General features: G+C 32.8%; 2 protein-coding genes across 4 annotated transcripts; both read right to left on the bottom strand.

Annotated features, from left to right (window-relative positions):
• Positions 1 to 1,471: 1,471 nt before the first annotated feature.
• LOC105258356 (WD repeat and FYVE domain-containing protein 3) lies at positions 1,472 to 19,632 on the bottom strand. 2 transcript variants are annotated; one of them, XM_011269567.2, is made up of 47 exons: positions 19,532 to 19,632; positions 18,272 to 18,508; positions 17,777 to 18,022; positions 17,523 to 17,681; positions 17,242 to 17,434; positions 16,952 to 17,138; positions 16,635 to 16,816; positions 16,199 to 16,550; positions 15,985 to 16,106; positions 15,634 to 15,917; positions 15,286 to 15,552; positions 14,920 to 15,210; positions 14,457 to 14,830; positions 14,070 to 14,359; positions 13,496 to 13,711; positions 13,217 to 13,389; positions 12,920 to 13,148; positions 12,700 to 12,836; positions 12,416 to 12,599; positions 12,050 to 12,321; positions 11,631 to 11,860; positions 10,506 to 10,673; positions 10,202 to 10,410; positions 9,936 to 10,111; positions 9,696 to 9,844; positions 9,414 to 9,612; positions 8,817 to 9,174; positions 8,535 to 8,739; positions 8,000 to 8,420; positions 7,657 to 7,866; positions 7,317 to 7,505; positions 6,905 to 7,198; positions 6,589 to 6,824; positions 6,239 to 6,494; positions 5,955 to 6,166; positions 5,735 to 5,867; positions 5,502 to 5,655; positions 5,196 to 5,430; positions 4,838 to 5,061; positions 4,519 to 4,772; positions 4,041 to 4,268; positions 3,675 to 3,866; positions 3,348 to 3,522; positions 3,020 to 3,266; positions 2,691 to 2,945; positions 2,099 to 2,296; positions 1,472 to 2,000 (listed from the first exon to the last, which is right to left on the bottom strand). In XM_011269567.2, the coding sequence occupies exons 2-47, from the start codon at positions 18,494 to 18,496 to the stop codon at positions 1,883 to 1,885; spliced, it is 10,308 nt and encodes a 3,435-aa protein (XP_011267869.1). In that variant the 5' UTR covers positions 18,497 to 18,508; positions 19,532 to 19,632; the 3' UTR covers positions 1,472 to 1,882. The 2 variants fall into 2 exon arrangements, with proteins under 2 accessions (XP_011267869.1, XP_011267868.1); XM_011269566.2 differs by lacking the exon at positions 19,532 to 19,632 and adding an exon at positions 19,047 to 19,369.
• Positions 19,633 to 19,986: 354 nt separating this feature from the next.
• On the bottom strand, positions 19,987 to 24,714 carry LOC105258355 (poly(ADP-ribose) glycohydrolase-like). 2 transcript variants are annotated; one of them, XM_011269564.3, is made up of 11 exons: positions 24,511 to 24,714; positions 24,300 to 24,420; positions 24,068 to 24,228; positions 23,823 to 23,939; positions 23,066 to 23,227; positions 22,731 to 22,984; positions 22,535 to 22,635; positions 22,215 to 22,374; positions 21,753 to 22,071; positions 21,059 to 21,293; positions 19,987 to 20,970 (listed from the first exon to the last, which is right to left on the bottom strand). In XM_011269564.3, exons 2-11 carry the CDS (start codon positions 24,409 to 24,411, stop codon positions 20,141 to 20,143), a joined length of 2,451 nt encoding a protein of 816 aa, XP_011267866.2. In that variant the 5' UTR covers positions 24,412 to 24,420; positions 24,511 to 24,714; the 3' UTR covers positions 19,987 to 20,140. The 2 variants fall into 2 exon arrangements, with proteins under 2 accessions (XP_011267866.2, XP_011267867.2); XM_011269565.3 differs by having other exon boundaries at positions 24,068 to 24,225.
• Between the last annotated feature and the right edge of the window lie 874 nt (positions 24,715 to 25,588).

The raw sequence follows: 25,588 nt of genomic DNA, 5'->3' as shown, positions 1-25,588 counted from the left end.
TCAACTTTTTTATCTCTCTTGTGTACACTTTCGTACAAAGAATACCTGCAGTATTGTGCTTATATCGATTTGTATTAACGCAATGTTAAAAATAATCCAATAGAAATACATTTACCTACAGAATTGTGATCGCATCACTCACTTCAACTTATGTCTTTTATAAAATTTGTGCTCTTAAGGAAGTGGAAATATATCATTAGAGAGAATATGGATGATGGAATCGATTGTTTGAATAGCGATATAATTTTCGCAATTAAAAGTCGGCTCCAAAATTCTTTCTAAAATTTCAAACGCCTCTTGTTAATATTTGGCTTTTAGTATTGTAAGAAACTTAAGCTTTTAGAAGGTATCCATATTATAATACATCCTAAATGGCGCGTATTATATAAACTTTTCATATAGGAGCCTTTTATATATCTTGGAAATCATATCTTGAAATTTAATTCCACAATTATTTCTACACAAGAATCATGATTTATAATCATTTGTATTTGTCACTCTGCTAAAACCATTAGCTAGTGTGATTTTTACCTATGGTTTATTTTTGTCTACGATTTTGTTTAAATATCCTATAATTAATAATAAGTGTTACATAGATACGGTATTGTCTATTATAAAGTTCTATGCCTTTGGATAAAAGGTCAGAGTACACATTGCAATAATATACCTTTTCGTTAAATCGTAATACAGTCCTTAAATAGTATTTATATATACTGTATGCGATAGAAAAGTCAAACGTATTCTCTGTTTGAAAGAAAAATAACTGTGTAGTTGTATTAGAAAGAGATACTTTCCAAATTGGCATTCTTTTTGAGGATGGTTAGCATGATAAAATAATGGATGTGTATTTGAATTTGTAACATCGTATCATATAAACGAAAAAAAGTTCATTCACATTATCAAGAAAATAATCACAGCAATCTTAACTTTTTCCGTTATGTTAAATAAATTATAATTTAGTTATAATCAAACACATTATTCAATTTTAACATACAATGTTAAATCTTCTATTAATAACTTAATGCAATGATTAGGGTAACAATACCAATATAATAACAAAATCGAATTAATATCTATGAGACCATTAATCATTTTGGCTAAACTATAATATAGAAAAATAAAATCACAGATTATATATTTAATTTTATAAATAATGATACTATTAATGGTAATTAGAAACATCTTATGAATTGATTAGAAATAATATCAATTTTGCTCGTTACCATTTCCTGGCATAATGCACTATTTATGCAAAGTACAATATGCAGGACGTATGACACGTATAAAAATTTGAATTGGGAAAATTTGGAAAGTACATCTTATGTACCCTTTAATTTTACCCCTTTAATGGAACCTAACACATGTATTATAATTTCAGTATAGTTTGATTAAAAATTATATGTAAATTTTACAAACTTGTCGATAATAAAAGGAAAATTTAAAGATGTATGTTAATTATATAATATTTTAATGCATTAGAAAAATTTGTTTCTTATAAATTCAGTTAGTTTATGCATAACTTGGAACACAACCGACAGAAGTGATAAGCAAATGATTCATATTTTGTTGTTATTTCTCGTAGAGTTATCTTAATAATAGAAATGTCACCGAAATAAAAATGCAACAACCTTTGCTTATGCACATGTAAACGAAATTACGATTATGTTAACTCACCTATTAAAAGAAATGCAATAAATTGCGCGTAGTTCAGTTGCATACAGGATAGAACGCACATACATACACACACACTTTTATGTTGTTCGTGTACAGAAATATTCAACTAAAAGTAGGTACACACAAGTATTTACAACCTGCTCAGAATTTTCCGTATAATTTAATAATTTATATAAGATAAGACTTCTGTGTATGCTGTGCTATCATATTAAGTATTACTCTCAGTAGAATTATTCTGAGACCGTAATGACGAATAACAGCCCTGACAGACTCTAACTGGTTTTAAGATACCGAGTCTGGATATCTTCGATTCGAATCGGCTGCATCTGTGTGTGAAAGTGATTAACTCGGCTAAATATGTTTTGTACCAAACAAAATTAGATTTTTTTCTTAACGGAACAATTAATATTTACTTAAGACTTACCTCGAGCAGAATACTTGTCCACAGTTGCGGCAATGATGCCTTCTTTCATATAAATTGAATCGGACGCCGCAACCAACGCAAGAATCCGCTCCCTCGTCTTTCAGCCAATGATCGGCGACTGTGCGTCCAGGTTGTTCGCACACGCTCCATGAAAATACTCTACCACGAGTGTCACCCACATACACTGTTCTATGATCCCTATGAATCGAAACAATCAGGTGAACATACTTCATATAAATTATATGCATGTAATCGCGTATAAAAAGATCATTATATACTCGATCTAATATAATTATATATCGAATTGAAAAGCGATATTAATTTTTAATTTTAAATTTATATATATGTGTGTGTGTGTGTGTGTGTGTGTGTGTGTGTGTGTGTGTGTGTGTGTGTGTGTGTGCGCGTGCGCGCGCGCGCGCGCGCGCATTATAAATTTATAGATATTTTTGTTTTGAATTTTACGAGTTGTTTCGTGTATATTTAATGAAATGATACATAAGCGGACATGTATATAATGGAAATGTTTATTATAAGAAGATCAATTTCTCGTTGATTTATTTCGATGTTATGATGTACACTGTGTAAATACCTTGATACCGCTAAAGCTGTAATGGATGCCGGTTCTGCATTGTCTTTACGATCGTATGCGGTATGCATCGTTAATTTACTGCGGAATACCAATTGTCTTTGCCATTTGAAGCCGTCTCGCAAGATATTTTGCGGATTGATCTTTCGCGGCTTTGTATCAGCTTCGGTAACCATAACGAAACTATCGGTCAAACTGGTATCGCTCTTGCTAGCCCTCAATGCTCCTTCCGAATCTCCCGGATTGCTGGTAGATTCACTATGAAATACGATAGAGTTATATTTTACAATTGCATAGAATTTATACTGACTTGTATAGACTGATTAAGTTACCTAGTTTGCGTGCCTTCGCTATCGGCACGTCCACCGCCTTCGCTTTTCCTAAACATAGGATTTCCGCGACTCTTTCGACGTAATACGACCAAAGACGCATGGTTATTCTGAGGTGAGGGTTTATTACTAGAACCGTTACTCGATTCGTTATCGGAGCATTCCTCCTTTTCTTCGTGAAGTCTGGAAGCTTCTTTGGTATTTTCCGTCTCGGAGAGACTACTCTCAGAACCGCTCTTCATAAGTATACCTTGGAGCAATAATAAGAATTTATTATAATTTAAGATATAATTAAAGATTTTTATTAATATATGTATAATATATTACTCACCTGATCCCTCGGCGGATATACTCATTTGTTTAACCAATTCCTGAACTCTCTTCATTGTTGTTTCAGTTTGATTCTCCTCGGTGTTTTGTTTTTCGTTCTTTTCTTTCTCGGCAGCCAATACTTCTTCGGGTTTCTCTTCTTCTGCGGGTACTTGCACGTAATCCATCGACCACATCTGCAAAAAATATAGTATCTATTAATATTATATTTTTCATCAAGTTTCATTGAATATATATCAAGTATATACGTGTCTAAAGCAATCTGTGATGATGTATTTAAATATATAAAATATAAAATATTTTAGAAAAAGAGACGCATTTATCTTACACGAGCAACGCCGTCAGTAGAGCCAGTCATAATAACATTCTGCGAATCCCATTCATGAGTTTGACTGAAAGCGACACATAATATCTGTTGCATCCTATCGGCACGACCGACACATGTATTAACGCTTGCCAACTCTTCCCCATTAATACTCCATACATGTAACCACGTAGCTGCACATGTAGCTATGTCTCCCTATAGAAATATTTTATATAAAAATAAATAGAGCATTCCCCCCTCCTCTCTCTTCTTTCTATATGCTTACTTTTTACATCTACACAGTTTTATTTATTGTATATGATTTATACATACACAATATAATATAACAATATATACAAAATATATACTTATATATGATATATGAAATACCGTTAGTTCATTTATAGCCACTGCAGCGACCGGTCCAGCATGTCCTCTAAGTTGACGCACAAACAAGCACCGGGATAAATCCCATATAATTGCTGTGCCATCTCGCGATCCGGATACAATAACATTGTATGCGGGACTGGACGATAAACACGTGACTGCATCGGTATGTCCGTACAGGCACTGTTTTATAGAAAGTTGTCGCTTGGCGTATTCCCAGACAGTCACAACCTAGACAAATAATTAAAATTGAAAAAATAAAAAAAGAGAGAAAGATATAATTTTAAATAACAAGTTTTCATATCTTGAATAAAAAATTACCGTTTTTAGAATAACTGTACTGAATGTAATATGCTTATTCAATTCTAATACAACTTGATAACTGATTAGAAATATGACTCGTCATTATTTATTAAATTGGCGAGGAAAGTGTTATATTGAAAACTATCTCATAACAACTCTTTTTTTCTGAAAGACTTACAGAGCTGGTGCCAGCAGTAACTATCAATTTGGAAGACGGACAAACGCAGGCCACTATCTCTCCGCTGCTTTGCATCAAGGCCTCGCCGACAAAAATGGCTTTATCGCTATCGTAATTCCCTATTCTGAGTGAATGATCAGCGAATCCCCATGCTACGTATTTGTTATAAGAAGGAGGGATAAGTGTCTTGTTTTGTTCTACCGCCAACACGGCTTTATCGACGTGCAATATCTGTCCAACGGGACCCTTTAATTCTGTGAACGATTTAAATTATATGAAATATTTTAATACATAGCATTTTTATCAATGAATAACATACCTTTAATGGGTTGTAACGATGGTTTTAAATTATCAAGATTATGGAAGAACAATTTGTCGGACGTGGTGATACTTAATCCAGGAGTGATTGGCCCAGGATCGATCACACTGGTTCTCTGCGTCATTTTCTTTGCTGGATGTGGCTTCTTAAATAATTGCTTGGGTATTTGACCGAAATTATTGATGAAACCAATAGTCGCGTTCTTCTTCAATGGATCATCGATACTATAATTGAAATGAGAATAATTTTTTAATTTTAAAATTTATATTAAAATTTTTACAGATGAGTGACATGAAAGATAAACATAATATCTTGAAAATGATAACAACTGCAACATTATAATCATGTACAAACTAACTTGTAAATGTCGACATTGCCTTCGTAGAACAAGTGATGAAATACATTGACAGCTTCGACGGCCGCCGGACCATTTTGCTTGCATCCAAATATTAGATCAATCCACTGATGGAGATGTTGCGATACATAATCACATTCTAACGCGAGTCTATGTACACGAATAAATTCACGAGGATCCTGCTTCGCCCAAGGTGGAAGAACAACATCGCCGAGTTGAACACCGCTTTGTTTAGAGCCTGCGAGAAAAATATTCATGTATACTATGAAACGATACAAAAAAAATATATATATATTACACTTAACTTACCTAAATCAAAATGATTAGAATTATTAAGGAATTCTGGGAGATAAAAAAATTCCGGAATAAGCTCTTTCACATCTGCCATATTATGTTTGGAAGCAGATAACCATGCTTCCTTTATACTATTGAACATTCTATCGGCTAAATCGAAATGTCCACCCTATAATTACATTCTCAATTATTACCTATGTAAAAAATAAGGCTGTTACATTTTCGCTTCTGTAAGCATATGTACAAACCTGTAATCTGAGAAAATGTTGCGTGAATGGTTCCATTCTCACCAAATATGAGCATACTATCATTGCCGATGAATAATGCGTGCCATAATGATAAGGAGGAGTCTCTCCATGTGGATCGTCCCATTCTTTGTATCTGCGATATACAAAACAAATTATCATTTAAACGAATAAATGTTTCCCATCATGTATATCATTATATATAAGTATACTTTTTCTGTACCTCTTTTTAAATTGCAGCAATCGCTCGGGACTTTGTGCGCCCATAGGTTTGCTGAAATCTCGAAACGTCGACGAATCTGTAAGATCGAGCTCTTCACTATCATAATCAGCCAAGATCCACGGAAATATTGGATATTGCATAAGATCGTTGTAACTACGACCCGCCAAAGTATTTAGATGCATCAGGTATTGAAAGTTGGATATTTCTCCTCTCTATGCACATAAAAATATGTCAATATTTAAAAAGTATATATCCTATCATTTATCTTGTATATTATTACTAACCACCCATCTCTGAGTGACTGATGTTTCTCCTATAAGATTCGAGAGCAAGCCAGTAGCCTGCTCGACATTCGCCGTTCGTCTTTGGCCAGCTACGGATTGTTGAGCGCTATCGGCGATCGCGGTAGCAAATGTCATAAATCTTTGATAGACCTTGTTTCTGACCTTTCGAGGAAATGCCAGTAAATAATTTCTACCGTCTCCACTAAATACTTCCAACGCCATAGGTTGCAACAAATATCGTCTTTTGTGTACTTCCCTACAGATAAGATAATAGTGCAGATACCGACCTATTATTTAAATATTATACAAAGAAAAAAAAACAAATCTTTATTTCAAACAAAAGTATATACCTGATGTCTTCGTAATTAAACTTGGAACATTGTCTCATTGCTCTAGATCTTCTGGGAGATCCTGGTGACGGCAAGATTGGTTCATATGCCTCTGGCAAGCTTTCTATATCTCTTATCTCTCTAGATTTCAACAATGTGAATCCGTCAATCACATAAAAATGTTCCTTTCCAAATAAGAGAAGACCTTCAGTCGTATCCAAACCTTGTATTCTTGCGCACCTAAACATGTGGCTTATCTGAAACATATATGGAAGTATTATTAAAAAAAAAAAAAACATTGTGATTTTAAGTATTATCGATTGTATAGGACAAAAACCTTCTCATGTTCTTCAAGGAGGCGTAGTAACGTTTGATTGTCTGGAACAGCTTGATTGTTCTCTTCCTCCTGTTCGTTATCCTCGGGCGCTTCATCTGGTTCACTGGCATGACGTTCTAATGTGCACGGAACCATCGGTGGTTCGCTCTCAGTAGAAACTTCATTAACATTTAATGGTGTGTCGTCTATAACAGGGTCTCGTTCGCGTTCAAACATTCCCGACGAATTGCCGAGTTGCTTCAGATAGTAGTCCTTACTATCCAAGCTCGATGCTACTTTGTACTTTAGCTGTTTCTAAATATAGACAATACATTAATTTTTATGGCTAAATACAATATTACATACAGATATAGATACATATTTATATTTAAATTTTGTCATATTTCAAATATACATCTTGTATGCAACTTACATTATCAGGATGCTCTAATTCAGGCCGATACGGATAATGTATGTAGAAGAGTTCATTTTTCATCATTTTCTTTCGCATTCTACATGGTCCTTCTGTCATGTCCAACATCCATTTGTCAAGACAAGTGGGTATCGGAGGTCCCCAAAGACCGCGTTCTCTAGTCAATTCTGTCTCGGTTTGTAGCCATTCCTAAAAAATAAATTAAAAATTATTTGTAGTTTATTTTATCACATATTAATTTTTTAATTAATATAAAATATTTTTTATCCAAGTTTAGATAAATAGTGCTGTCTGTTTTCGCAAAATAGCAAAGTTGCTAAACATAGAAAGAATTTCTTACTTGATACACGTAACGCTGAGTGTGCAGATTAGTTTGTTGATGCTGTAAACGCCTCACTGCAGCGAGTTCTCTTACTAATGCAACATGTTGCTCCGTCCACTGAGCAACCGTGTTCTGATGTAATCTAAGTCTTACGCGCACAGATTCCTCCTTTCGCACTTTTGTCCGGCTCGCTAATCTCGTCAAGCCTCCCGTTACTTTTTGGATTTTCTGCAAGTATATATATACATAATACTTGCATACTAATAATTGTCTAAGTGTAGACTTTGCTCAATTTCTTTTCATGTCTAGCATCTACATACTTATATTCACATAATACAGGATTCTGAGGATTTTGACATACCGACTGGATCTGATTGTGAAGCTCCCAGGGAGCTCTGTATGTGGCTCTTCTTTCCGAAACTACATAATTTAACCAGAGCTTAGACGCAGCTTCATGAACTTGTTCTCTCACGGCCGATAATTCCGGCGCGCGTTCGTTAGTCACAGGGGCCGGTAAAGTTACTTTAAAAACTTCCTCTATAGCTGGTTTCTTGCATACATAGAGTTCCTCCCAAACTCTTGTTGCTGCTACAGCCATCAAATTATGCCCCTGGTGAGACGTTAATCTATCATCGCTGGATTCCACTTGCGGATTAACATGCCACGTAGTTTTCATATTAGTATCCAACATGATCTTTATATCGGCCGTCAATTGTACCAGACAATAAGTCAAACAGCCAATAAATTCTAATTCGTGATTACCAGCGCCGAATACTAATAATCTAAAAAAACAAAAGTTTTACATAATTCTTTAAAATGTTGTATAACTTTTTTCTATTTTAAAATTAAAAACATATAAAAATATACAACACCATTGTATAGGTGTGAATATATACCTATGAGTAGTAAGCTTGTGCAATGCCTCCAATACAGCCATTTGATCGGCAATGGAATCAGTCGCACGTGACAATAAGAATAAAATTGTCCTATTCAGGCAGTGATGAAGGCCTTCCATACTGACAGCACCAGGTCGTCTCTTTGCTTGACCGATTAATTTAACGATGAAATCGAATACTTCGTGTGGATCTTTTGTCAGAGCACCTTTATGAGAAATTAAATTATTTTTATTAATATTTTTTAATACATAAAGCGCATAAACTATTAAGAGGGATTATTACCTTGCCACAATTTGTCAACTATTCTGGCTGCCACATAACAAACATTATTAGTTATATTGTTGGCTGAACCCCCAGGAACAACTGGCAACGCGGCTTGCTCCCCAATCAATACATCCGCTGCTAGCAGATGTTCCATTAATATGGATAACACTTCTGTCTGATAACGCATTTGCTGTCCAGTCGATGCATGTTCCGGCCACGCTTCCAGGACGAGATCTATCGCTGGCGACTTGGCTGTGACCGGCAGCGAGAGCGAATCAACGATGATAACTTTAAAAAAGTCCATCACAAACTTCTTCGCAGGATGATTCGTCAGTCCTACGTCTTTCGATGGCGATCTCACTAACACTGGTTCTTGCTATAATAATCAATGTAATATATTTTGTTAATATATTTGTTGATATATTTAGTTGATTTTACAAAATATACTCTCAAAGATACTTTTTGATCTCACAAATTTATACAACAAATGTTTTAAAATATCTATTATATTGTGTTCGTAGCACGAACAATCTTTATATAATGTTTAACTTTACATATGTAAAATTAAAATTATTTTTTTCGGAGAACAACCCATAGAAAAAAGAATATAATTACCTCATCGGCTGGAGTACTAGCACCGCTGCTATCCTGACTAGAACTGACAGGTTTCGGAAACAAGGTCCCAGCTAAGGCACCCAAAACTTCCGCAGACATAAAGACCTGCATAAAGTCGGTGAAGTTGCGATAAAGGAAGAACAAGAATTGTATTATTGTCACCGGATAATCATTTAACCATGCTGGTAATATTTCCGGGCTGTGGAAAAGATTAATTTATTATAAATGTATAATTTTATATATATAGTGAAATATTCTTCATTATATAACACATTAACTCACTTGTTTGAATGACTATTCAACATTGTCCGCACCATAGCAAGTAATGTGACCATCGCCTCAGGGCAAAGATTAATTCTACTGGCGAAGGACGATAGCGTGTGATTTGCCGGGACCCCAAACATAAAGTTCCAAACATTATCTAAATCGAGCTGATGCACAATTGCAATAATACATATATAGTATTATTAATCTTCATATATTAACCATTTTAATACAAAAACTAATTAATTCCATATTTACCTTTGAATCTGTAGGTAACAATTTCACAGGCTGTCCCATCATTAAAGCAATAAAGAGAAAATAAAGTTCTGGGACAAGATCGATATGTTGCGGAAGTAACCAGCCCAAATGTTGAAATCCAGGTACATGAAGCCCAGATGGCTTAATCTCACCAGTAGACATTTGTTGATGACAACCTACACGTATGTTGTAATTAATAGATGTATACACGAATATTTATAAAATATCTATATACACAAGTACAAAGAAATTATAAATATATATACCGAGTGCTAGTGCCATTTTGTTGTGATCGGTATGCCGCAGCCAACCGCCATTGCTCGTGCCCTCTTTGAATTTTTGTAAGATTGATTGCACTGAACATATTGCCACAAGTATACGTAACCCCCAGACAACTGTTGTACTATGAAGATCAGACTGGAGGAACAATAATACCCAATCTAGGCCCAGAACTTTGGCTACTTCTTCACACATACTGCAAATTAATGTAAACACAATTGTACTTATTTACATGTATATTTCTCATGTGTTGACACATATATGTATATATATTTGTGTAATTTTTCTTACTTTACATTAACTTTAGATCCACTAAACAACAATGAGTACAAGAGCTGTAAACAACGATTACGTAAAAGTATACTCTCTCCTTCTCCATCCTTAATTCCATCTCCTTCTCTAAGAATTAAGTGTTTTTCTGGACATTGCGGTAAGGTTGCTACGATAAATTGTCCAAACCTGAATAAGAGTAAACATTATAAAGAATTAATATAAATATATATTTAGTTATATAGGGTGTTCGGAAAATCGTCCGCAGTACTTCGGGAAGTGATTCGGGACCCAAAAAGAAAAAAAACAAGCTATATAAACATAGGTCTGGAAATAAGTCATTGCCGAGTTATAGCCATTTTTATTTAAAAAAAAAATCATTATTTACAATCCACTTAGCATCCCTCTTTTTAAAATTTGTTTTTAATTAAAAATTTTTTAATTTTAAATTTAAATTTTAAATTTTAAATTTAAATTTTTAAATTCAAATTTTTAAATTCAAATTTTTAAATTCAAATTTTTGAATTCAAATTTTAAATTTGAATTTTAAATTTAAATTTTAAATTTTAAATTTAAATTTTTAAATTCAAATTTTTAAATTCAAATTTTTAAATTCAAATTTTTGAATTCAAATTTTAAATTTAAATTTTAAATTTAAAAATTTGAATTTAAAAATTTGAATTTAAAAATTTAAATTTAAAATTTGAATTCAAAAATTTGAATTTAAAAATTTGAATTTAAAAATTTGAATTTAAAAATTTGAATTTAAAAATTTAAATTTAAAATTTAAAATTTAAATTTAAAATTCAAATTTAAAATTTGAATTCAAAAATTTGAATTTAAAAATTTGAATTTAAAAATTTGAATTTAAAAATTTAAATTTAAAATTTAAAATTTAAATTTAAAATTAAAAAATTTTTAATTAAAAACAAATTTTAAAAAGAGGGATGCTAAGTGGATTGTAAATAATGATTTTTTTTTTAAATAAAAATGGCTATAACTCGGCAATGACTTATTTCCAGACCTATGTTTATATAGCTTGTTTTTTTTCTTTTTGGGTCCCGAATCACTTCCCGAAGTACTGCGGGCGATTTTCTGAACAGCTTGTATAAATAATATGCTGAATGGAAAGAGAAAATTGCTTACCATAATAAATCAGCCTGTCGTGGTTGACTTAATAATATACTAAGAAGCGCTAAAAGGATTTGTCTAGTGCTACTTAATTTCACGTCACTCAAAATATGCAATAATTTATGTACTAATTGTAAATCTCTCATTAATCGTAGATTAGTTCGTTTTTCACTGGACTCTGCTATCAGTTCGTACAGATGTTCAAGGAGAGATCTCAATAATTCCCCGGGTGCTTCGTGCCAGACCTACAATAAATATAGTATATAATATAATATAATATAATATATAATATAGTATATATAAATTATTATACAAATTAATTCATTAAATCAGAGTTGTCTAGGCAGACTTTCCTTTTTTTCCTTTTGTTTGCATTCATATAATGTCATAAGACAGCTCTATATGTTTAATTATAAAAACTTTTCTGGACTTACTTGTAAGTCACATAAAAGGTCTTGAAATGCTGTGACATTAGGAATTGCACTAGTTTCTCTCCCGCTATCGACCGTTCCTACAAGACTGAATGTTAAGTGCAATATATGACTATTTAAGAGAGGACACTTTCTTCTTAGTAACATAGCTAGAGTCTGATATCCTCTCCTGCGATCCATTTCTTGTTGGGCCGCTTGATTAGATCTCACTACACAAACTAATGCCTTTACAGCTGCGTACAAAGATTCTACATCTTGGGCCATAGCTATTAAACCTTTTAAACAGATTTATAAAATTACATTTTTAATCTCATTTCTCAATGTTACAATATATATATATATCATTCGTCATTTGATTCGCAATCATACCTAACAACACTGAACATCCTCCTACATTATCAATCATAGTAGCTACTGGTTTAGGACTAAATACACGAACACCAAGGTAACCAACGACTACACCACCTAACGCTCTAGCTGGACCGCTAAGATGTCCTGCAGAATTATGGAGAACCCTAATAGGTGTGGCGTTCTCATGGGATGACATACCAAGCTAACAATGGCAAAGTAATCAAATATTAATATAAAATGTCTTGAGTTTTGTTTTTCTTCATTATCTTTAATAAAAATAGAAAATTGAAAAATATTCATACTTGTTTAGCAATTGATTTATTATCAGCTCGACTATACACCTTTCTAATTTTAGCCAGGGTCAATTGTGACATGGCTTTTGCATTCAGCCCAAACACCACTTTTTCCTCAGCCACGAGAGGTCCTAGAGGTTCAGGACCTGCGCGTAATAATATGTAATGTTAATATTTATTATTTATAGAATTATTTCAATAGAAAATATCGTCTTCGTATATTCAGTACCACTCAATTGCGGAGCTTGCAAGCTTCCCATGTAATGCGGTCCTAATTTAAACAAAGTGGCGATATTTTGAGAATTAAAAACTTCCTCCACCAAATGACACGGTCCTTGTTTCCATGTCAATCTAGAATATCTACGCCAACAGGGTGGCGTACCGATGTAGCCATAAACCGGAGAAGCCACAGTTAAATTGGCTGCTCCACCTCCAGGAACTTGCGTGATATAATGAAGCTAAAGATATAAATATATACATTATTCGCGAAATTTAAAAAATTAATTAATTTCAATATATGCGTTACCTTTTGACTATGGATATGTTGACCATCCAAGTATAATGAAAAACTCGAATTTTTAAGGACCGCGCGGTTTAACACAATAGCTATGTGATGCCATTGTCCTTCGTGAAGTAAATCAGGACACCAGACTCGAGCGCCGCATTCACCCGTTCCTTCGGGCTCCCATTCACCTGTGTCTAAAAATGTGTATTAATTAGCGCATGCCTATTATTATGCACATTATATTGTTTAATTTTTATAACATACGCTTTCAGAGACAGAGAGTGTCATACATATACTTACTTTGTGGAATGGGTGTCTCCTGAGTGGAAACAATAATAGCCTTATCTCTAGCGCTAAGAACAGCAGTCAGGCAAATTAAATCTCTTGCAGATTGCGGAGTACGCACTAGGGTAAGTAATCTCACGCAATGGGGATCGGTCCTAGGATCGCTAAACTTATCGACGCATATCCATGTACTATACGTTAAGCCGGTCTGTGGCGGGAATAATCTATCGCCTAAAATAATTTTTTATAATGTAGCAATCGTTATACACATATGTATACAATTTCCAAAAATCGCGTTTTTTTCATTATTATTACATATACACAATAATACATTACATTTTTGTTATATTTATTATTCGTTTATTCAATAGAATCGATTATCTATTTTTATTATTATAACGATAAAAGTAAATCATATATATAAGTAAGGCTGTGGTCAAGACTGCACTATGAATGCTCCGAAACATCATTATATCTTTATTCTCATAGAATGTAGAACAAAGATAGAATGATATTTCAAAGCATCCAGAGCGTCTTCCCGACCGCAGTTTAAATCACATACAATAATTATAATTAATATGTCGTGTACCTGATCCAATTCCTCCCAATACACTATTGTCCGCGGAGACAACTGTAGGAGGTGTGGTACTTTGCGGGGCGACACTCGGCAAGTACAAACATGCGAATCCTTCGGCGCTCATATCCAATTCCACGAAAGGCGGTAAAGTACACGAACCATGAGCTCTAAAATCCTTGGGTGTCGTCATCGATACTAGCGTTTTGATCCGCGTTAAAGGAACCGGTCCTCCTCTAGGTTTGATTTGATCGATATCATCCAGCGAGATACAACATAACGGATCACCCAAACGTAAAAATTCTCTGAAAGAATAAAATTATAAATTATCAATGTATAAGAGACAATTTAAATGTATCTTTCTAGCTTTCTTTTTTTTTTATAAATGTATTTTTTTCTCACCGTAGATCTCTCGGTTCGAGCGATTGCGCAGCGAGTCTCTCTATGATGTATTGTAAAGGTTGATGAAGCGGATGTGTTTCATCCTGTAAAGCGATTCTACCCACGGATAACAATTCTCCGGCCATACCGGCTTCACACATGACTTGCTGATTTCTTTCCGATCGTACTAAACTCTTTACAATCTCTGCCACGTACAATTGTAACGCTAACGCCATTTGTGGATTAGATGGTTCGGATATAGATGGGAGTAAATGAAGCATTCCCACCACTATACCGGGATGAACTACAATTGGCTCAGGTGCGGGTGGACTTAGATTTAAGGAATTTATAATACATCTCTTGCTGCTTCCAGGAGAATCAAATGATCTCTGTTGCTGAAAAGTGCAGAAGCAGTTAAGAGTTATCACGTTAATTGTATTAATTTATTAAAACTAAAATGTTGATATTTGATTAAAGAATATACCTCTATGCTATTTTGCTTATGACTCGGAGATCTTATGCCTATATTAGCTAAATTTGGTTTGTCGAAGGAATCGAGCGCCACGTCATACAGTAGACGTAATAGCAAACACGCGTATCCCAATGTCTTTGGCATATCATCTGGAAATACTGGTTCCAATACACTCCCAGTAAATAATGACACTAACATGTTATGATAATTCATAGTCGGTATCATATCCATCTCGGTGATTTTCGTTTGCGTCGAAAAACAACCGAGAAGACGTAAAGTATCGCACAAACTCGATTGACAGATCTGTGCAAAATTGACATTATTTTTATATAATAAATTATATAATTATTATATATGATATGGTTTAAAGTTATATACCTCATGATGGAAGAATTTTGCATTTGCTGGTTCAAATCGCATAGCTGTACTTATAGTATGAAATACTACATGTAACAATGTCAGCAATTGGCTTTCATCCTGCATATTCCTTTGCACAATATCGTTGCAGGGTTCGCTTTTTTCCGATCTTTGCGAACCTAATTGACTCTCCAATGATACTAAAACTGACATTACATAAACGAAGCCTCCGACTTTTCGAAAAACTGTTCTTGTTCTATGTGACTCTCGTAAACAAGCTAGCAACGACTAAAATAGTATTAAATAACTCGTTAATACCTTTTTATGAATCTATAATTAATGTAGAAATAAATATGACGCAAGACTCACTTTTAATATATGCGTTTTTAGAATCAAGGCATTAGGAGGTGCCGAATGCATAACTCCCAAAAGTGTAGCCATATCGTCGTCACCGCCCGCGCTGAGTATCAATTCCCTAACGATACCGAGTGCTTGATACCGGCAATCTATGTAGGGCACTAAATTATGGGCGCAACGTGCACCTCCGCATTCTCTAAAGACATTTGCATTTTGAACATTACTCGCTAATAACGTCGTTAAAGCCTCCATCACTAAGGCACCCAACCGTTCGTCCTCGGGGCATATTGTGTATTCTAAAATAACGTCGAATTTTCAAAATTTATACATGCAAACTTATATAATACAATAAACGAAAATTACCTAGTCCTTGATCGATCGCAGCTTGCTTATCCTTGAGTAATGTAGCATATCGATGAAGACAAGTCACAAAAACTTCCAACATACCAACTTCTCTATAAACGTCTTTAAATATAGTGTTGTGTCTGTAAACGGTGGTTATATTTAAAATTATATGACACATTCATTATACTTGTGTATTTTTAGAATTTCTTCAATTGCGCTTTTAGAAAATTACCTGAGTATATTGAGGAGAGTCTCCATGCAGATGATGGAGCAAGAAATTGAGTTGTTCGTTTTCAATAAGATGGACAAAGATATGAGTTCTTTACATGGAACAAAATTAAGTTGGAAAACTATAAATTCCAATAGCTGAAAGAATTTTTCTTGTATCTCTGGATTCTTCAAATGAATTTTCTCTGCAAACTGAGACAAAGTATTTTGTCCTTCGAGAATAAAATAATTTGCATTATCACTGTGGTACACACTGGATATTGCATCTAATATAGTGCAACATAAGAGCGGTGAATTAGACTTTATAAATACAGATTGTAATACTTGAAATGCTTGAATATTTCGAACGCTTCCTCCTACAATACAATATAAAATGTATCCGTTGTATATTTTTATTTGGTATTTATTTAGTATATACGGCGTATTCTCTGTAAAATTACCTCGATTACTGGGTTGTGGTAACGTAAAGCCGAGCATTTGAAATAAAGATCCCATACTAGCTTGACTTGGCTTCAACTCTGTATGACCACACATTGTTAGAGATGCTAACATTAATACCAAATTTCGGATAGCATCTTGCGCTTCTGCTCTGCCATCTTGTTCCAATCTTGACGGCGCATGTCTATGGAAAATTTTTTTTATCATATTATTACAATATTTATACAATATATATTAATAATTATTAATCTTTCATTATCATAAATTATTATTAAATCAAAGAATTATTATATTATATAGTTACACGACATTTACTTACTTTAAGAGAAACTCGGATAAAAAGATGTAACCCTGACAAGCACGAAAATCATCTAACAATGTTTGAGAAACCTCACTGGAATCTTTTAGAAAACAGAACACTGTTACAAACATTTCTACAACTTCTAATGGTGCCAGCTCAGGTACACGTTGCATATTATCAATACAAAGTGCTATGCATCCTTTATCTATAAGATAAATTGATAAAAAGTAAAAAAATATTAAATATTTTTTCTAGTTATAATCAAAAATTTAATAAATACATAATAAAGAGTAAAATGTTGAGCTTACTATGAATATAAGCTACTACATTTTGCGTAAGACCATGTCGGGATAGTGTCATTAAAACTTCGGCGGCACTTTTACGCCACATAATATTGTACTGTGGACACCAACTGGTTATTGCTGAGAACAGTAAGGTAAGATCGTCTTTACGGGCTAGTTCTTCTGCAGGATAGGGATGACTGCATAATCTCACCAATAACTGTAAGTATGTTTGTACAAAGGCATTTATAATCTGATATAGAAAAAAATGTTCCCTCTATATAAAATTGTTTTAATATGAAAATCACCTGAACAAATATTTTTTGTAATAATATCCTGCGTTCTCTAGGAGTAAATTCACTATTTGCATCTGTAATATCAGCATCTTCCTCATTCATTTCAGGTAGATCAAAGAACAGGTATAAACATTTCACCAAAGTTGATGGAACTGAAGCAGCAGTCATGGCCTATAAAAAAAAATTTGATGATGCAAAAGAAGTTATTTTATATAGAAATATATCTATAAATATATATAATCAATTACTAGAGAAATTGAATTTACTTGTATCAGAGAGGTATCGCCTGCTGCCAGCAAATTCAACGCGGACAGCAGCATCCAGCCGTTACTCGATTCTTCGCTATTTTCAATTTCTAAGAATTTGACAATGGCACAACTTGCTGTCTCAGTGCTCTGATTGCTTGCTCTTCTTCTGATTTCAGATACCATAAGTCTTGATACTTGTTGCGTGAATGCCAAAATATCCCAGAATTTTTCATTCATATCTCCCGATGGACTAGATCCAAATACCTAAAAGCATAAATATAAAAATATATATAGCACGGCTTTTTATAATAAAAATAATATAATGATTAGTGTATAGAGATTTTTCTAAAATAAAGGATTAATTTTAATATCAAAAAACATGTGAATTTAACATATTATTTTACAAGATTAGAATATTTCATATTGAAATATTTATTTCTACTTTTATATATATATATATATATATATATATATGTATGTATATGTATATAATATTTATATGTATATATATACCTTGCAAAATAATGGCAACATGTTATATAATTTATCGTCACGTTCAGTATCGGAAAGGGGATGTGGGGGATGAGTATATTCGGAGAACAGTTTTTTCAGGTGCATAAGCCCCAGAGCAGTGTGCTGAGGATTTGTGCCTCCGGCGCAATCTTCTAAACCACCAGTACCGCTCGAACCCATGCCTCCAACGCCGGCGCCTCCTCGTAATTTGCGCATTATGTTCATACTTGAAATTTACTGTAAAACAAATTTATAGTTTATCTTCCAATTCTGTCTCATGCTTTTTATCTTTAATATTTCTGAATGTATTGTAGTATATTTTTTTGGTCTAATTATATGACACAAAATATATTGTACGGAAAAAGATTGTTCTTTTAGCAAGATATTATTTTCAAATACGCACAAAACTACCGCAGAGAAAATCAAAAAGTTTAAAAAGTTTAAAAATAACTAAAAATAAGTATAAAAACAAATCTAATTTCAATGTTATTAACTGATAGGTATGAGAAAATTTATAAAGGAACAAAAATAATGTGAACTTGAAACTTCAATACAGTTGGTCAATACAAAGCTTTAATCAATACGAGTAAGCTATTTTAACGAATTGACGAAAAAGTCAATGCGCCCAAAAGGAACGACGCAAAATGAAACACATATACATACACAACTCGACGCGAGTAAAACGGTGGAAACGACGCGATTGTTCGATCGCGATTTTAATGCTTGAATTAATTGATAAGAGAAACGCACGAGATAAAAATAAAATATCCTTTACATTTGAAGATAATAATGTATGTCAGCTCAGCAAATATGAACGGCAAGTCCGAACATTTGTCGCGCTAACATTGCGAGTGTTAACATATCGGGCAGCATGAAGGAGCGCGTGAAAATGGTACGACGGCTTCGCGGAGAAACCAACCACGGCCTCGGCATCGAATCGAGTAATATTTGCCGACAATCCGTTCGACGGTCAATGTATACAGATCGATGACATCGCTGCCCGTCGAGCATCCGGCTCAATATTTACGTCCGTCCGTTCTCAAAACGTCAGACCGATGGGATGTCACACCGCGGCGCGGTACACACATACACGCACACACATACACGCACGCACGCACGCATCAGGCACACGCACGGATCAGGCACACACACACGCGCGCATCGTGAATCCGCCCACGGCTCGCGTCATCCGAACCGCGGAATAATCGTTGACGCGCGCGGGCCGCTTGTGCCAATTGTGACAACGCGACTGGAATTTACCTGGGATGCGTCTCCACCTTGAAAAATTCTACATTTTCTGTCGGCAAATCGCGTCGATTCTCACGGCGGGAGAGACTTTAATATTTCAGCGGCGGCGGCCATCTTCGTATATTTGACAGTTCTCTCGACCCACACGCCACACGGTCAACGCGATACGTCGATAAGCGGTCACGTGACTTCTTACACGATCGCCGCCAAGCGGGCTTTTTGAAAAGTTAATTTTTTACAAAGGAACTTTGATCGAGCGAATGATAATTAGATCATTATTATTTATTAGCTTTTATCGACATTATCGATTTATTTGTAATATCATTCAATTGAAAATTATGCCAATTGTATTTTCGCTCCATTAAAAGCTAAGTATCGATTTCGTTATTTACTTTATTCTCTATCTTATACAATGATACATTTATTTTTTTGAAATTAAAAAGATACACAAAATAAAAAGATGTTGTTCAGATGCTCGTATAATTATTTTGCATCGAATTTTATTTACATCTTGTGATTTAGTTTAAGATTACGGAATATATAGAAAATGTTTACAATCGTGAATAAAATCTGTGAGAGCAGATTAACATTATATTGAAAAAAATGATTATTCAGTATTATTTATGATATTCGGTGGAAAAAATCCGAGATCTTCGTTTGGCCGCTCTTTCTCGGAAGTGATTTTTGTTTGTGTGATTCCGGAACGGAATAATCTCTTAAGATTTCAATAGATTCACTGTCATTTAGTTTTGACGATTCCAACGATAATTCGGGCTTGATCTTCTTTGACGTATCTCGTTCGTTCGAGATTTCCCTTTGGCTCTTTCTCGAAAGTGATTCTTGTTTATAGGATTCCGAAACAGAATAGTCTCGTAAAATTTTAATAGACTCACTACCATTAAATTCCGACGATTCGAATTTGATATTCTTTGACGTATCTCGATCGTCAATAGAATGTTGAGTAATCGACTGTTTCAAACTTGAAAAATTTACATCTTTGTTCAACTTACATAATACTTTATCTCCCTGACTTTTGTTTTCTCCGATAATATCATTTACAAAATGTAAATCACTGCTTTCTTTAACATTGTTTGATTCTTTCAGATTGTTCTTAGTTTTCTCATTACACGCGTCCTTTATATCGAGTTTAGTATTATCGTCGTTATCGTCATCGCAACTGGCCAGCCAATTTATTATCTTTTCTTCTTCTGTCATTTCATAAAGATGCTTGTTAAAAACATTTTTATTTAATGCCACATTTTTGCTTTTTTCAGATAATGTATCATTCGAGTTTTTGGCAAAAATATTTGCTGAGGAATTTTTATTTTTTATCGGAAAATATTTGCTCAACGGCTTTATCCTGCTTTTGTTGTACAAAAAACGATAAAAATCCGAATGGTCACTTGATACAGATTCTTGATGATATTCTGACATCATTGAATAAAGTCGTGCTTAAAAGATACATATTTAGATATAAATAAATATATAAAATCTTAACATCTTGTATATATGAATACTTGAATGAATTTAAATTGATACCTATATCAATATCATGTTGAACTAAATGTGCATACATTGCTGCCACATCGTCTCTTAACATTGTGTCTCCGAAAGTAAAGTAAACCATAGATCGACCTGCAACTGCAGCAGCCATTAATTGTATCAATACTTTTAACTTCGGATTTCCACGAAACGCTCCGCATCCCCAGTTTCCCGTTGCAATAGCGGATAGATTATTCTTATAAATATCAGATCCGACAAATCCAACGTAAGCCTATAGGAAATAATATATTTTATTTTTTTTCAAAACTAAAAACAGTATAAGCATAATCTTATGAGAGAAAGAAATGGCAATTTTTGATAATTTGTACAGTTAATGGTTTCTTAATTTTATCGAAAATATAGTAAAGCAATAAAATTAAATTGAAAATTATTAAATATGAATATCATATTATAATAATTGTTCGCATTTAATTTTTTATTAATAAAATTACACCCTATAAACTGCACTGGCTCTTTTTGCCTCTTCTCTCTTTTTAATTTATCTTTTTTAAAACCTTTGTCTAATTAAAAATTATACATTTTTTATAAATAACTCATGAAAGTTAATAAATATATATATTATTTATAAATAAAAATTATTTCGTGATTTATCTAAATAATTAAATTAAATTATTAATTTCTATATATATATTAACTTCTGATTATAAAATATTTACATTATATTACAAACCTTATTAAGTTCACGAGTTATATTATCGATTTTGAACTGCAACGAGGGCTGTCTAAAATAAAGAGCATCAATGGCAACGATTGACGTCATACGCCTGCAACTGTCGTCCCTTGGTGTCTCATCAATGAAATCTCCTTTCCACTTAAAAGTGTTACTGTAACCTTCATATTTACTGTATCGCTCGATACCACTGACGATGAGAGCCTCAGTATCATCTAATTCTTCCGTAACTAACATAGTGACCATAAGCTCTGGACATATAACAAATCGTATTTCCTCTTGTACACATCCTAAGCCTAGCACACCTCCGCCCACATATCTATTTAAGATGAAAAACAGAATTAGTAAATAGTAATTTTCCAAAAAAATATTTTGTTATATTCACTTATAGTTTATATAATCTTATATTTTACATATGATAGACTTGTAAGTTTATGTCGGCAATATATGGTAAAAACTAACTTGTTTGCAAAATCCACTTGAAGTAATCCAGCGCCTTCATTTTCAATGGTCCCTTTACTTGTTATATGCAGTGATGATAATTTTTGATTCTGCAAGTTCCATTTCGGACAGTTTTCACGAGGAATATAACGCCGTTCAATTGTTATTACACCTTCAGGTGCTACTCTATGTAAAAAGCATAACATAATTTAAACTCTGTATTTATAATTAATCTAAGTAATCTAATTATCACTAAAATGCATACTTATTTATGTTATGAAAAATTTACAAATATAATGTACTACAAAATCTACAAAAATTTACAAATATAATGTACTCACCTTTAGCTGTTACTCTCCTAAAGTAATGGAGCAGACACTTGATTTTTTCCATCACTGATTCATACTGATTATGTTTTTCCTCACTATAAGCAGCAAACAATCTGAAATATATATAATTAAAGTATTCATTTAAAATGCACTTATGAAACTTAATGTACAAATGTACAAACTTATGAAACATTATTAAAAATATTACCTATTAAAATTAATATATGGATATGTTGCATATTCCGATTGTGGATTACTGGAATTACGTCTAGGAAATGTACAAAAAAATGCATTTGCTAGTAGCGAAGCTACTTGCAGTTGACTTAAACTAATAAAACCATTAGTATGACGTTTCAGAAGAGGTATCGCACCAGTTAACAGCATAGGAAGTTGCAGAGCAAGTTGGATTATTTTTGGCATTAAAGTTTTGAAGAAAACAGCTGTCTCTTCTGGATCCAAAATCTTCAATTAAAATTATTTTTTAATAAAGATTTTTTTTAAATAGTATAATAAATGTAATATAACAAATATTGCACAATATACCTCTGAAAAAAAATGATGAAGTGCTGAAAAATTCCAACGTTGTGCATATATTTGATTATATGAAAGTATAGCATTTTCTAATTGTTGACTGGAGAGAATGCTTCTTAGCAAAGCTTCCTGGATCATATCCCACCTATTTCGACAACCACGATCTCCATTTCTCTAAAATGTATGAAGTCTAATTATATCAGTAATTATCTATATAATTATCTATATAACTATCTATATACACAGAATATAATAAGAAATACTATTATTACCTAAATAATAAGAGATACTATTATTACCTAAATATTTTATCATCACATGAGTTTAATATCTTTTTCTCTTATACAAAGTATTCCACAACTCGCGATTTTAATGATAGATTCTATAAACAAATTTAAAATTAACTTTTCTTCCATAAAAATGCATTTAGATGATAATCTGATTAGTACAAATAATTGTAAGATTTTTTTCAATTAAGTTTAAAGATAAGCAAATAAATTTCAAAATATACATGAAATATATTCAAAATATATTCAAAAAATATATATCAAAATATGATCAGTTAATTAGATCAATAGAATGTTGTGTAAATATAACGTTACAAATAAATGAAAAATTTATTTATTATATATATATATGTTTTAAAAATTTTACATTTGTAATTAATAATAACTTTTCTTAATATCTCCTAAGAAAAAAAATTGCAACTAAATTTGTTAGAGAATCTATTATCAAAATTATAAATTATACAACAATCTACATATTATACCTGATCAACTGGGTAAATACAATGTGCAGAACATGGCAATCGTACATATCCATGGCTCCATTTGTCTATTTTATGCGTCGGATAAGGCTTTGGTGGTTCATGTGTAGATAATGGTAACTAATCAGAAAAAAAATATACATATTTATATATGTCAACAAAAAATACTTTATAATTAATACTTAATAATTGAAAATACTATTGTTTTTTCTATTTATTTATTGTTTTTTATTTATGTAGAATTATACCCTAAACAGCACTGTATGCTTTGTAGAAGGAACAATTGGTGGATGTTCTCGATATTCATATATGCCAAAACCTTTACGTATTTCATTCATGCTCATTCCCTTCCATTCAGGTACGTCTTCCGAGAATTCTGGTTCATTAATATAAATAGACATGGAATCTGCTACAATAAAATATTACGATATTGAAAGCAGCATAAATGACAGTGTAAAGAATATCCAAGTAAATCTTTACAGTCTGAATTGGCAATGTCCATGCTGAGGTTTGTTGATAATTTTTCATTCGAAAATAAACTTGTAGAACGTTTCTCATCAAATATGTCCGACTCTGACATTTTATCTTCCATAAAATATACCTAAAAATAAAACATAAAACATATATATATATAACGATACAAACAACAACAAGATATATAAAATAGATACACAATGATAATATTCATTACTTTCCGTGAAAAGAATATGAAAACATCAATGCACACAGTACTGCCAAAGTAATTAACACAGCCAAAATTTCAAAATTTTTTTTCTTTTCCGTTGAATTTATAAATGTTCACGAATAAATAAGAGGTAAATTATTCATCACACTGCAATATAAGGTATAAGGTCAAATTAGATCATTTAGATTTTTAGATTGTGTTCGATGCAGAAAGAAGAATGGTCACATTTGGCGGACTCAACTGCTAAATAGCAATTGAACATGATTGGTTTCTACTTTCAGATCCGACCAATCAGTGAATTACGTCGAAAATCTAGTAATAATGCGGCCAATGAGAATGATAGTTTGCTAGATGTCATTAACCAATTACAACTATGTAACCATACATTTTTCAAAAGATTGGTCGTGATTGGCCAATGATGTCTAGTAAACTACCTGGAGAGATTAAATCCGATCATTCGAAAATGCCACAAGAGATGCCATGATCTGCTTTTAGGAACATCTTCCTTTGACGATACTTGAAAGCGATACGCCCTCTACAGACATAAGAATATGGACATTAACTACAAAGCCATAGTTCACGAATGTCTCAATAGGTAATATATGCACAATTTCTGGTTGTGATCTATGCTATATGCACGCAGAGTAGACTAAATAAAATTGTAGGCTGATATTTGTGTAATGTATATGTGTATGTATTGTTACTTTTTTTTGCGTGATTAATATGTGCTTACATAGATTCTTATGTCCATTAACTGATGAGAAACAATTTTGAAGCATCACGCGGATTCCTCGTGGACTTGAGAGATTCCAGTTTAATCTAATATGATTGAACTTTGTTCTATCTTATCTTGTTATATCTCATCACGTTTTGTGTCTTTGACGAACATTTTATTAAGCAGTACATGTTTAAATGAAGAATATTACAATGTTACTAATGCAAGATAATGATTCTAATTTAAATTCTACGGCCCGGTTCCACAACTCGAGTTAATCCGAGTTTAATACGTTAATATAATAATAAATACAACTATTTTACTAACTGAACGGAATCTCAAGACGCGATCTAGATTACTTTAAATATA

This window comes from Camponotus floridanus, unplaced genomic scaffold (genome assembly GCF_003227725.1).
Source record: "Camponotus floridanus strain SB8 unplaced genomic scaffold, Cflo_v7.5 scaffold9, whole genome shotgun sequence".
NCBI classification, from domain to species: domain Eukaryota; kingdom Metazoa; phylum Arthropoda; class Insecta; order Hymenoptera; family Formicidae; genus Camponotus; species Camponotus floridanus.
Note: the sequence above shows the minus strand (reverse complement) of the source record. Positions and strands in the feature narration are given on the sequence as shown.

Coding starts and splice junctions, on each gene's coding strand:
- LOC105258356 (XM_011269567.2), bottom strand. CDS start 18,496: ATGAACATAATGCGCAAATTACGAGGAGGCGCCGGCGTTGGAGGCATG. Junction 11,861..12,049: donor ACCTTTTATGTGACTTACAA/GTAAGTCCAGAA, acceptor TATTTATTGTAG/GTCTGGCACGAAGCACCCGG. Junction 7,506..7,656: donor CTCAGCGTTACGTGTATCAA/GTAAGAAATTCT, acceptor TTTATTTTTTAG/GAATGGCTACAAACCGAGAC.
- LOC105258355 (XM_011269564.3), bottom strand. CDS start 24,411: ATGGAAGATAAAATGTCAGAGTCGGACATATTTGATGAGAAACGTTCT. Junction 24,229..24,299: donor GGACATTGCCAATTCAGACT/GTAAAGATTTAC, acceptor ATTTTATTGTAG/CAGATTCCATGTCTATTTAT. Junction 23,940..24,067: donor AGCATACAGTGCTGTTTAGG/GTATAATTCTAC, acceptor TTTTCTGATTAG/TTACCATTATCTACACATGA.